Source organism: Phyllobates terribilis, unplaced genomic scaffold (assembly GCF_046119375.1).
Source record: "Phyllobates terribilis strain yellow unplaced genomic scaffold, ASM4611937v1 Scaffold_1__5_contigs__length_1240528914, whole genome shotgun sequence".
Taxonomy (NCBI): domain Eukaryota; kingdom Metazoa; phylum Chordata; class Amphibia; order Anura; family Dendrobatidae; genus Phyllobates; species Phyllobates terribilis.
This window is the reverse complement of record NW_027362761.1, coordinates 616869535-616883319: the sequence shown is the minus strand read 5'-3', so window position 1 is coordinate 616883319 and position 13785 is coordinate 616869535. Positions and strand designations below refer to the sequence as shown.

The 13785-nt window shown below is 43.5% G+C and overlaps 2 protein-coding genes across 2 annotated transcripts in view; one reads left to right on the top strand and one right to left on the bottom strand.

Annotated features, from left to right (window-relative positions):
- Nucleotides 1-13785, top strand: part of LOC141272882 (uncharacterized) — a 556358-nt gene that overhangs the window by 129985 nt on the left and 412588 nt on the right. The window lies entirely within an intron of this gene.
- LOC141153573 (uncharacterized) lies at nt 2234-11303 on the bottom strand. Its single transcript, XM_073638555.1, has 6 exons — nt 11182-11303; nt 5653-5776; nt 5494-5569; nt 5290-5387; nt 5062-5176; nt 2234-3681 (listed from the first exon to the last, which is right to left on the bottom strand). Exons 1-6 carry the CDS (start codon nt 11301-11303, stop codon nt 2729-2731), a joined length of 1488 nt encoding a protein of 495 aa, XP_073494656.1. The 3' UTR covers nt 2234-2728.

Here is a 13785-nt window from a genome sequence, read left to right as displayed (position 1 = left end):
AAATGGGGAGCGAGCCTTAAAAACTATCAAAAAATGTAATGTAACCCCAAAATGGTACAGTACAAACTTCAATTAATCCTGTAAATAACTAGCCTCAACCTAGGCTTTATTGGTCAATGGTCTAATAATTGTTTTCCACATTACTGACCACTCAAAAGCTCTGGAAAAGAGACAACCCCCCCCCACCCCCAAAAAAACTGAATAACTTGTGCTCCCAAAGTTAGATGGCACCTCCTTCTCCCTTCCAAGCCCTACGAGGTTATAGTGTAAGAACCACTTCATTTATGGGGTTCATATCTCCAGAAGAACGAGCTGGGCACAATGTATTGGGCACGTTCACATGTGTAATACCTTATTATTTCTGAAAAACAACTGTGGGGCCAAAATAGTCACTACATCTGTAGGTAAATTCCAAAATGAAGTCGCTTTGCTTTTTCCTTCTGTTCCGGCATCTTGGGGGCCCTGAAAATGGAGCCCGCAAACAATTCCAGCAGAATAATTCCAGCTAAACTGAGCTTCTTCCCTTCCAAGCCAAGCTCTGTTCCCAAGCAGTCATTTCCACCAACATGTGGGATTATTGAAAAAACCGCACAACAAAATTTTGGGGGTCCATTTTCTCCTGTTTCCCTTTGTAAAATAAAAATCTGGAGCTAATAGAACAGTTCAGTGAAAAATTATTGTATTATTCACAGCACAATGCTATCAAATGTCACTAAACTAATACAAATTGCAGGTAAACTTTTGAATCACCTAACATCGTAACAAAAGATGCTTTAAAATTTTAGCCAACATAAAGTAGACACGCAAGAATGTTATTTACAGCTTTTTCGTTTGGTATGACCACCTGGTTTAAGATAAAAATTCAGGTTCAAAATTGCAAATTTTTCTAAAATTTGCATCAAATTTTTTTTTTTCTTATAAAAGCAAAAACATAAATTTGCAACTAATATAATGCACATGTATTTATATGTTATAAAAAAAACAACAATTCCAGAAATACTGGAATATGGAAAGTATTGATTTGTCCACATATCTGGAAATCTTGATGTCTTTTGATGAACCTTAGACTAAAGAGGGTTTTCAGAGGAGTAATGTTTCACCTTGAAATATCGTGCGTCTGATATTTGTCTCTTGGTCTTGTGGATTCTTTGTGTGATATGACATGACAGCATAGAAAATATGTCACATCACATAGGATATACAGGCATGGGGGTCTTCTACAGACCCGCGGCGCCCCTTGATCACATGACAGGGGCGCCGATAGACGGGATTTGTGATGTGCTTTCTGTCTGTGATTGAATGTGGCATTTTACTAGTTTGCAGCAGGATCTCGGCTGCGAACACCCCGCGGCTGTTAGAGGTACTCGATGACTGATTAAATCAGCCATCAACTGCGGGCTCAGCATGTGAGCCTGCATCAAAAGCAGGGACAGAGCCAATGACGTAAATATATGACGTCATCGGTCGTGAAGGGGTTCACCCGTTCAGTATTTGTTTTTTTTTTCATCAATATTTCCAAGCCAAAATCAGGAGTAGGACAATAAGAGGGAATGTATAATAGAAACAAGTCACCGCTTCGGAATTTTTCACCCACACCTGGTTCTGGCTTACAAATACTGAACGTGTGAACATGGTCTAAATCCTATTTTACTTTTAGCATTTTCCACATTCTAAACAGGAGGATGGTTTCCTCTGTCTGTGGATTCTCTGATGCATTTCAAAATTTGATTTCCTCGTAAACAAATTTACATACAGAATGCTGTAGCTGTTTTGCTCTGACTCAAAGTCAGATTACGGGATCACCAGTGAGGCCAAATTGTGGGGCTCAGCCCTATCAGTCACGAAGGATGAGAGATCGGAGGAAGGAATGCACATCGGTCGCGAGCATAAACAATTCTGTTTATTCCCATGTGAGCAGTTTTCTGATATCATTTACTGACAAATGTAGTTCCCATTGGATATTTCCACCAGCCGCCTCCTTCTCAGAAATATATTATGAGAATTTTAGCTATCAGGCCTATTCTGGTGCACTGCTCATAACACAGAGTTTCTCAAAGCATTGTATATTAAAATATTAGACCAATTATGAAACCTTAAGAAAAATATTAAACAGAAATGAGACTATTGAATACTAAACAAAATATATAAGAAAATATTAACAGTTCTATATCAAGAACAACGACTTCTACAATTTCACCACATTCTGAAAATTATATGGGATTTCTCACCTCTGTTAATTCTGATTTTTCTGAAAACCACTTCCCACGTTTTCAACATAATTATGGCTCTAAGAAATTTCCCATGGTTAACCAGACTTTATTTGGGTGCAAAATATCAAAATATTTAACATATTCTCAACATTAGTCTGGCTTCAGGCATCACTTCACTTAGCAGGAATCTGGTGACTGTTAAAAAGCAAACTTGGTCACCGTCACCAAACAATATCCCACGTTCAGAACATGAGTACTGTTCCTTCCTTGTGTGAACTTGCTGATGTTTAACATCATCTGATTTTCCTGTAAAGCCCTTTCCGCTTTCTGTACATGAATACGGCTTCTCTCCCGTGTGACTTCTCTGATGTAGAACATGATCTGATTGATGTGAAAAAAAACATTTCCTGCATGTCATGTATGAAAACGTCTTCTCACCTGTGAGAGTTTACCTGTTTAATAAGGCATTATCCACCTCTACAATACTTCTCACATTCTGCAGATGAATACAGCTTCTCTCATGTGTGAGTTCTCTGATGCATAGCAAGATGTGATCGACGTATAAAACATTTTTCACATTCTGAACAAGAATATTTTCTCCCTGTATGAATTTGCTCATGTATAACAAGACTTGATTTTGCTGTAAAACACTTACCACATAGAGAACATGAATACGGCTTCTCTCCTGTGTGAATTCTTTCATGTTTTATAAGACCTGATTTATATGTAAAGGACTTCCCACATAGCGAACATGAAAATGGCTTCTCTACTGTGTGATTTCGCTCATGAACAGCAAGAATTGATTGATCTGGAAAGAACTTTCTACATACTGAACATGAAAATGTCTTCTTTCCCGTATGAGTTTTCTGATGTCTAACAAGATCTGCTCTCCAGGTGAAGCTTTTCCCACATTCTGAACATGAAAATGGCTTCACTCCTGTGTGAATTTTCTGATGCTCAGTTAGATTTGATTTATCTCTAAAGTATTTCCCACATTCAGAACATAAATACGGCTTCTCTCCTGTGTGAATTCGCTGATGTTTAACAAGACTTGATTTTATTTTAAAACGCTTTCCACATTCTGAACATGAATACGGCTCCTCCCCTGTGTGGATTCTTTTATGTATAACAAGAGTTGATTTATCTGTAAATCTTTTCCCACATTCTGAACATGTGTATGGCTTCTCCCCGGTGTGAATTCTTCTGTGTGTATAAAGACTTGAGCTTCTTGTAAAGTGTTTTCCGCATTCACTACATTGAAATCTTTTGCCTCCTTTCTGACGTGTACTTTTAGTAACAAGAGATTGGTCAGTAGAATAGTCATCACGATAAAGGAAATTGTATTTTAGATCTGAACTGCGAAGTCCCAAATTCACATCAAGTCCTGAAGACAGCTGCTTCGCATCTTCATCTTCTACTTTATAATTGAGCAATAAAATTACATTTTCCTCAGAATTCCTAATGCGATTTTCTGTTAAGATTAAAGTGGATTTTGTAAGTTTCTTCATAAACCAAAGTATATAAAACATTCCTATTCGGGTGAACACAAACACTTGCACTTTTTCATGCAGTTTTTTTTACCCAAAGCTGTAATAGGATCCTGGAGGAAAAAGAGCCACATGCTTTCTGAACCAATAATAGTTCAGGCTAAAAAAAAAACTGCATTCAAAACTAGTGTAAAAACTCTATGTGTGCGATTCCACTCTGATAAAACACCGTTTAAAGGGAATCCGTGTATACTGCAGTAAGATTTATGCGCTTCGGCGTTTCATAGAAAATAATACTCTAAAAGCTCCGTCTGGAAGAGAGACAAGTTGACAAGTCCAGTTCTGCCCCCTGCAGGCTTGTTTCGCCTGGGAGCACAGGGGACTTTCTCAAGAGGCGCCTTGTGCTCCCAGGTGAAACGCGCGTTGGGGCAAGACCTTTTACCTCCGTAGCCCTCGGTGACACTCTGTCCTACCTCTCGGGCCCCCTTCTGTCTTGTGGTGAGACTCTATGGGTATTATTCATTTCTATTGTAACCCTAATGTTGGTGCATACTTCCTACTGAGGCTGTTAAATCGTACCCAGATATAGTAACTCATACACGTATATATTTACCTGTGTCATCCATATTGGATATATTGGGGCCCCTTGTGTATTGACATGGTGTCGTTTGACCTGATCCATTTTTCCCATGTCTTGTTGTTTCTACTATGTACTTTACACTATTGTCATTTTAATAAGAATATTTTCTAATAAAATCCATTTTATGCCATAAATACTCATGTTTCTCCTTTATGATATCTTGCTGTTTGAGTAGGCTTTTTTGTGGTTTGGGCCCGGCATTGTTTTACCGGCCCCTTATTCCGCGTTGTATACAATATGTGGGTCTTTTTTTTGTTGATTAATTGAGCTCACCGATTGGCTGCCGTGCTATCAAAGTGACGTCAGCGCCGCAGCCAATGCAAGAAAGACGCCAGGAGCAGTGGCGAAGACGTACCAGTGGCCCGGGAAGGGTGAGTACAGCACGATTTGTTGTTTTATAACAAACTGCAACCAGGGTAGATATTTAATTGAAAAGGAACAACTTCTTTAAGGGTAGTTTTGAATACAGCCTTTTTTTTGTTCTTTCTAAATGCAACAGTTTTTGATGCAGCGTTTGGATCCTAAGCCGGTCATGAATATAAATGAAAGGTAAAGTAGAAAGGAAAGACTTCTAACTCGTATAGGACAGGATTCATAGAACACCCAGGGGAGAATTTGTAGGTTTGTTCCCAAGTCCTTTTGGTCGTGCATTACGCACAGGACAGCAGATGTAGCACTAAAATGGTAAAAACTTCTGTTTTTACTTTCTAAATTCATTACATACCTGCAACACCTATTGAAGTGCCCTTCTTCCAGTCACTCAGACACTGCTGACCTCCCCTCATCCTCTGTTCTTCCTCGGTTTCATCCTCAACTTTGATATCTATCAGATCTTCCCCCTGATATTTCAGATGTAATACAAGAAATATCCAAAATCTAAGACATCTGGTAACTGCAGAACTAGAAACCTCCCCCCATATACAGATCCGGTACAGGGCTCAGCATCGTCTACCTGATGATCCTCCGGGACACTGTGACCTTCCTCTGGACAGTCCTGGGGATACAGAGGACGGGGACATCTCTCTGGTGGATTTCTCCTCCTGGATCCATCTGTAGGAGACACACAGTGACGGAATAGATTGTGTCATGTGATGATGAGATGATGGGAATAGTAGTAGGTGACAACAGAACAGACATGACAGTCTCCCCTCCTCACCCTGCTGATCTGCCCATAGATCCATCTCTTCTGCATCATCGATAATTACAACCTTAATATCAATCTGATCTTCATCCTAAAAAGACAAGAACAATGTGAGATGAGCTCCGGTCCCATCACTTCATGGTCAGATGTTGTGGGGACTTCAGTGTCATCTACCTGATGATCCACCGGGATGTTGTGATTCTCCTCTGGACAGTCCTGGGGATACAGAGGACGGGGACATCTCTCTGGTGGATTTCTCCTCCTGGATCCATCTGTGGAGACACAACCACATAAGAAGCTGAATACACGACCCTCTGTATATATATATATTTATCTGTGAAACCATTAATTCTATATTGCAGCCATCCCCCCCCCCCCTGAGCAGAGGGTCAGTGCATGGAAAGCTTCTGAGCTGACGTAATCTATGGCCCATTGGAACAAATGGACGGACATGAATTAATCAATAGGAACCGAACACCGTTATGTGTAAAGCTTTTCCCACATTCTAAACAAGAGTATGGTTTCCCCCTCTGTGTAAATCCTTCTGTGTGTATAAAGCACCTAAACTTCTTGATAAGTGTATTCCACACTCACCACATTGAAAAAAATTTGCCTCCTTTCCAAGTAATTGTAACAATCTCAGATTGATCAGGAGAAGGTTCCTCGTGATTAAAAAAAAAACTTTGTTCTGCTTTACTCACTTCCGTATGGAATCGTGAGCGGGACTGGTAACAGGATACCTGGCAATCCTACACACATCTTACAGGTATCAATAGATGTGCCATGACCTGCCCCGATCACCTCTTGGTGCTAAAGTGATTGGAGCAGGACTAAGGGTCAACTTACACCACATTAAAGGGAGACAAAAACATGGGAGCAGAGCTCTGTAATGGGTATTTCACATCAGAGCTTGATTCAGATCAAGACAGCTCAGCTCAGCTATAAAACGTCCTCAGTGTTGCTGCAGCTTGTCTATGTGTGCTAAAAAGTGATTGAAGAGCAGGAATCCCATTCTCTGGGCTGTCTGTGGGAAAAATCACTGCAGCTCGTCCCCCAGCAAATAGTGGATTGCAAGTTACAGATAAGCATGGAGAGAGGAAAAGTATTGAGAATGCAGAATATAGATCACATAATGGCCAGAAATGGTCTTATTCCTCCTGTACACCAAGGACACTTTATTCTGAAGATATTTGACAGCACAGCTACCCTTTAAACTTACAAAGACCAAACTGAATAATGACAAGTACCAGCTATGGAAGTAGAAAAGGGAAATATTACTGTCCAGATACGACGTGTGAAAAATTATTACTACAGACAGCCCACTGATTAATACTCAGGAATGGGACAAGAAAAACAGACAAGAGCCGTTAGAAGCTTATTAGTGTAGTATGACTGATTGGTCCACATACGACACGAGAACACTGCAAAAGGCACAAGGGAAGCAAAATCTGGGCAGCACGGTGGCTCAGTGGTTAGCACTGCAGCTTTGCAGTTCTGGGGTCCTGGGTTTAAATCCCACCAAGGACAACATCTGCAAGGAGTTTGTATGTTCTCCCAGTGTTTGTGTGGGTTTCCTCCGGGTTCTGCGGTTTCCTCCCACACTCCAAAGACATAATGATAGGGAATGTAGAATGTGAGCCCCAATGGGGACAGTGCCCATAATGTCTGTGAAGCGCTGTGGAATTAATGGCGCTATAGAAGTGAGTAAAATAAATAAATAAAGATCCAGGATAAACAGCAATGGAACTGTACCAAATGAAATTCAGCAAAGAAAAGGATACACAGCAGAACATAAAGTAAGTAATGCTGGAAGTGATCACACAACTGAGATCAGTGGGTGAGGATATAAAAGACGGCCACGCAACAGCCATATCGATATGCAGTTTATCTGAAACATACACAAAAAAAACATTACTCCCCTCACTCCCGGTCTCCTGGTGTGCTGCTCCAGACTTCGCTCTGGACACTGAGGCTCCACAGCAGGCGCAATCTAATGACCTCATCGCTGCTGAGACACAAAGCTGAATGGTGGAAGACTGAGCCAACAGCTCCCTACTCCACCATTATATTCACCAGTATCTGCATCCCGAGTACAGATGCAATGCTGAGCCGGCTGTCAGTCAATGCCGGGACGCGGTAACAGCCGCCGTTCACTATGTACTGAGCAGTGATGGAGCTGGGCCTCTGTTAGAGAAAACTGGGGGCTGCTGGGAGGAATAAAGTTAATTTCCTCCCAGTAGCCGGGGTTTCAGTGCGGCGGCCGCATGACTTTAGAATGTCATTAACCCTCGTACCTGCAGGGTAATAGCGTTTTACTGACATAACAGGTTCCCTTTAAAGCAATGGACACAACATCACACACGAAGGAAACTAGATCATGTAACACATACTACAAACAAGGACACAAAGAAAGACTGCAATATGGAAGGCGGAACAAGACCAAGTTTCTACCGGTACTAAACAAAAGATCAAAGCTACAAACTCTGATCCATGTGCAGATAATGGTACCGTACAGACTGGAGATACAGCACAAAACTATTATTTGAAGGCATCAGAGATGTTGGTCACCCTGAGAATTTTTGATCAGGCTCAGGAAGGAGAAGCTGTGAACCACTGTGTGGCCAAGGGAAGCAGGACTCTTAGGATTTCTCTAGGAGTCCCGGCTGCATCTAAACATGAAAGCTTCATATCAGACTATGATTTTAAAACGTAATGAAAAATTGCACGCTATCTATTTGTAGTCAATGACCCCTTATTTTCGGTGGGGTTCAGGAACAGAATTTACTGCACTGTGTTTTAGAGGGTCATTTCCAAAGTCGTATGGAAAAAATCAGATTCCTCCACAGCCTTCTCGTCTGGAGATCTTCTATACCAAATATTAATCGACAGATCCAAAATAACTATCCAAGAAGAAAAAAAAAAATTCCTCCTGCGTGATGATCAGCTGGTGATAAGAAAAACTCATTTGTTTCATGCATTTTTGTAGAAAACGCTTTTATAGTTCACCCCGCAAAACAGCCGTCTACATTTATAAAGTAGATGGCATTGTGTCCACCAGAACACTGGGGAAAACTATTAATTGTTTTCTGGTAGAAAACTAAGGGGTTAATACTCACAGAAAAGGACCCAGATTATAAGACAGCAATACCCGAGACATAAAATAAAGAGTTTGGATCAAGACTAAAACTTTTCTCCGCTATCCACAGCTGATGGTGGAATGGTCACCTTCGGGACCCTCATCGATCATTAGAACAGGGGTCCCGAGTCCACATACAGTCTGAATGAAGCACAGCCCGTGTGCAAAATGTAGAACTTACAGAGGTACCGACGATTGACGTGTTCTGCGCTGGTCACACATGGAGGAACATTACAATCTGCATAATAACCAATGACTTATTTAAGTGTCCGGTCACACACACAAAACGTGACTGTTCCGGCATATGATGGGTGAATGATGCCCTATTAATATGACTGATGAACGCAGCAAAAAGAGGACGTTAAAGTACAGAGACGACACTGGGGAACTCAACTTTACATATCACTGCATACAAGTGATGGTATTAAAAGGAACCTCGTCACATCCTGTTAGGAATTGTGGTTCTGTGCTCCCACCTGGGAATAGATCAGGTCCGGTGCTACGCCACTCTGGTCGCCGGTGCTGCCATTGTCCTGACCCTGGAGGAGGAGCTACTACGTGTGCAGGGAAACCATCCCAATCTTATGGAGCATGGCATTCTGGTGTTGTATAGGATGTGTGAAGAAGCGGGACGCCGTGTCTCTCACTGATTTCTCTGGCCGGGGAACATGGGATGCCGTGTTCCCCGCTTGCCAGGCAACGCAGGACGATTCTGGTTCTGACACTAGGCAGTGGTGGGATTGTGTCCATTCTGCCGTGCCAGCTAGCAGGGAGTGTTTGTCTGGGGATGATTGGGAGGTATGCAACACCTGATCATTCGACAGTCTATTTAACCCTGTTCCCTGCTCAGTCCTTTGCTGTTGATTGCAGTTCCTATGTGCTGTGGTGGTGAGTGGTGCTGGCAGTAGTGTTGCTATCTATTTAGGGGTTTTTATCATTTTCTCTTCTGGTTACACCTCCTGGGGCTGTTGCAGAGCTACTCACCTGGTCCTTGAGTAGGATATCTATCTGTCTATCTATCTAAAAAAAAGGATCCAGTCAAGCAGCTTACTGACCAGATGCAGAGTCTTCTGGGAATGTGCCAGGATTTGGCGGGCATCGTGAACATAGCCTAAGGTGCCCCTGCCTGATTTTTTTTTGGGGGGGGGGGGGGAGATCAGAAACAATTTAATAATTTTAAGGAGGGGTGCAAATTATATTTCCAACTTCGCTCTATTTCCTCTGGGAATGAAAGTACTCGGTGGGTCTTGTTATTTTCCTTCATAGAGGGGATCCCCAGTCTTGAGCATTTTCTTTACCTTCAGGTTCACCCATACTCTCGTCAATGGATGAATTTTTTTAAGGCTATGGGGCAGATTTATGATAAACCGGACCGGGTGGCCTTAGCTGAATCCCATCTTAAGACATTGTGTCAGCGGGACCTCACTGTGGAGGACTACTGCTCCCAGTATTATAAGTGGGCCATAGAGATTGGGTGGAACGATACCGCTCTTCATAGTATCTTCCTGTCTGGGCTTAATGACCATATTAAAGATATGTTAGTGCAGCACTCTCCTCTCTGGTCATTGGAGGCAGCTATGACATTAGCTGTATGACTTGATCGATGAAGACGGGAGAGATGTCGGGAGAAATTGTCCCAAGGACTAAGTTCATCTATACCCTCCACCGGTACTGAGGCTGAGGGAGAACCCATGCAGCTTGTTGGCATTGGTAGCTCTCGGGAGTCAAGGCAGTAAAGATGGTGTCGGTGACAGTGTCTTCTATGCGGTTCCTCACGCCATCTGGTTCATGAATGTCCTTGTCTGGAGCAGGCGGGAAACCACCGTGCCTAGCTGGGTTCGGGTATCCCCAGTTAGGCGCATAGGTACCCCTAGCAAAAAAATTACTGTTACCTATTGTCATCACGTTTAGCGGTAAGAGTGTGGAGGGTTATGCTTTTGTTGATTGCGGGGCTGAGATAAGTTTTTTGAATGCTGCCGTGGCCAAGGATTTGGAGGTTCATCTTATCTCCTTGGATGCTTCTATAACATTATCTTCTCTTGATAATTCTCCCTTCGCGTATTGGGTATCGCACCGCCAAACTAGTATCTATCACCACAGGCTGTCAGCATAAGGAAAAAGCATGCTTTTTTATTTTACAGGATCGTCCTACTGCTGTGGTGTTAGGTCTCCCTTGGCTTCATTCTCATAACCCTATTATTGACTGGGAAAGGGGGATATTGTTAAGTGGTCCTCCAACTGCCAATCCCTTTGTATTATGAAGCCTCCTAAAGTAGTAGGTTCCACCTCCCAGGTCCCGTGGTATGTGGCAAAGTTCCCACAGGTGTTCTCTGAAGAGGCCTCCCAGAAATTACCTCCACATAGAACTTGTTCCATCCAGCTCCTTGAGGGGACAAAGAGAGGCAAGCCATGAGGGAATATGTTTGGGAAAATTTGAAAAATGAGTTTATCCCCAGGGGTTCTTTTTTGTGGCCAAAAAGGATGGCGGTTTGAGACTGTGTATTGACTATCGTGAGCTTAATCGTATAACTGTGCGTAATCAGTACCCTCTCCCACTCATCCCTAACCTCTTGAACCAACTGGTGGGGCAAGTTGGTTTACTAAGCTGGATCTCCGGGGGATTTATAATCTGGTTCGTATCAAGCAGGGTGATGAGTGGAAAACAGCTTTCAATACCTCCGAGGGTCATTATGAGTATTGTGTCATGCCCTAGGGGCTCCGTAATGCTCCAGCTGTGTTTCAGATGCTTCTAAATTATATTTTCCATGATCTTATGGGTATTTGTGTTATTGTGTACATCAATAATATCCTCATCTTCTCCAGGAACCTGGCTGCGCATAGGGACCATGTGCGCACTATCCTGAAAAGATTGGAGGATCCTTATCTTTATGTAAAAAAAGAAATATGTGTTTTTGAAATGCAGGAGTTGGGGTTCCTGGGACTCATTCTGTCCCCTACACGGGGTATTGGATGGACCCCGAGAAGGTGAAAGCAGAGTTGGAGTGGGCACAACCGGTTAACCTCAAGGAATTGCAGCATTTTTGGGGTTCAGCCTTTATTAAGGGTTTTTCCAAGGTGGTGAAACCTCTCACCAATCTTATCCATAAGGGGGCAGACGTGTCTAATTGGGGACTGGAGACCAGAAAGGCCTTTAATTCACTTAAGAAGGCCTTTTCCTTAGCTCCAGTTTTGGTCCAGCCTGATGTCAATAAGCCTTTTGTGGTGGAAGTGGATGCCTCTGAGATAAGGGTGGGAATGGTGCTTTCCCAGGGTTCCACCACACTAATGCATTTGAGGTCTTGTGTGTTTTTTTTCTCTGAAATTCTCTCCTCCCGAGATCAATTATGACATCAACAATCGTGAACTTCTTTCCATAAAGTTAGCTCTGGAGGAGTGGAGGCATCTCCTTGAGGGAGCTAAGCACCCATTCATGGTGCTTACTGACCATAAGAATCTGGGTATTTAAGAGAATGCTAAGAGACTGAGCTCGAGACAATCCCGATGGGCTTTGTTTTTAACCAGATTCAATTTTTCGATCTCTTACCTCCGTGGGACCAAGAATGTTCGGGCAGATGCTCTCTCTCAGAGTCTTTGTCCTAGTGAGTCTGAAATTACGGAACCTGATTTAATTCTTTCAAAGGGCATTGTAGTCTCTTCTGTCAATTTAGCTTGGGAGGTGGTTAAGGTTCAGGGGATGGATTCGTCCAGCACACCACATGATAAATTACTGTATTCATTCCGGTGCAGTTACGGTTGGGCTTACTCAGAGTGTCATGGTCACAGCAGGCCACCCGGGCATTAAGGCGACTTGTCACCTGTTGAGCAGGAAGTATTTGTGGCCATCCTTGGGTAAGGATGTTGAAGCTTATGTTAAGGCATGCGAGATCTGTGCCAGGAACAAGGTGCCATGCGTCGCCCCAGCAGGAAAACTTCTCCCTTTGTCTCCTGTGGGATCTCCTCCCAGACCTGGACTAAAGCATCCGCCAACTCCTGGACAGGCTGTGGTACAACGTGACGTTGGTGGATGAAGCGAGATATGACGTCCCAGATGTGCTCAATCGGATTCAGGTCTGGGGAACGGGCGAGCCAGTCCATAGCTTCAATGCCTTCATCTTGCAGGAACTGCTGACACACTCCAGCCACATGAGGTCTGGCAGTGTCCTGCATTAGGAGGAACCCAGGGCCAACCGCACCAGCATATGGTCTCACAAGGGGTTTGAGGATCTCATCTCGGTACCTAATGGCAGTCAGGCTACCTCTGGCGAGCACATGGAGGGCTGTGCGGCCCTCCAAAGAAATGCCACCCCACACCAATACTCACCCACTGCCAAATCGGTCATGCTAAAGGATGTTGCAGGCAGTAGATCGCTCTCCACGGTGTCTCCAGACTCTGTGACGTCTGTCGCATGTGCTCAGAGTGAACCTGCTTTTATCTGTGAAGAGCACAGGGCGCCAGTGGAGACTTTGCCAATCCTGGTGTTCTGTGGCAAATGCCAAGCGTCCTGCACGGTGTTGGGCTATGAGCACAACCCCCATCTTTGGACGTCGGGCCCTCATACCACCCTCATGGAGTCGGATTCTAACCGTTTGTGCAGACACATGCACATTTGTGGCCTGCTGGAGGTCATTTTGCAGGGCTCTGGCAGTGCTCCTCCTGTTCCTCCTTGCACAAAGGCGGAGGTAGCGGTCCTGCTGCTGAGTTGTTGCCCTCCTTCGGCCCCCTCCACGTCTCCTGGTGTACTGGCCTGTCTCCTGGTAGCGCCTCCAGCCTCTGGACACTATGCTGACAGACACAGCAAACCTTCTTGCCACAGCTCGCATTGATGTGCCATCCTGGATGAGCTGCACTACTTGAGCAACTTCTGTGGGTTGTAGAATCCGTCTCATGCTACCACGAGTGTGAAAGCACAACCAACATTCAAAAGTGACCAAAACATCAGCCAGAAAGCATTGGTACTGAGGTCCCCACCTGCAGAACCACTCCTTTATTGAGGGTGTCTTGATAATTGCCAATAATTTCCATCTATTGTCTATTCCATTTGCACAACAGCATGTGAAATTGATTGTCAATCAGTGTTGCTTCCTAAGTGGACAGTTTGATTTCACAGAAGTTTGATTTACTTGGAGTTATATTCTGTTGTTTAAGTGTTCCGTTTATTTTTTTGAACAGT

Excerpts from the sequence above, each read along its gene's own strand:
- LOC141153573 (XM_073638555.1), bottom strand. The coding sequence starts at position 11,303 with ATGACCCTCGGAGGTATTGAAAGCTGTTTTCCACTCATCACCCTGCTT. Across the intron at positions 5,570-5,652 it reads ACATCCCGGTGGATCATCAG|GATGAAGATCAGATTGATAT; the intron begins GTAGATGACACT and ends TTGTCTTTTTAG. Across the intron at positions 5,177-5,289 it reads GTGTCCCGGAGGATCATCAG|GGGGAAGATCTGATAGATAT; the intron begins GTAGACGATGCT and ends CTGAAATATCAG.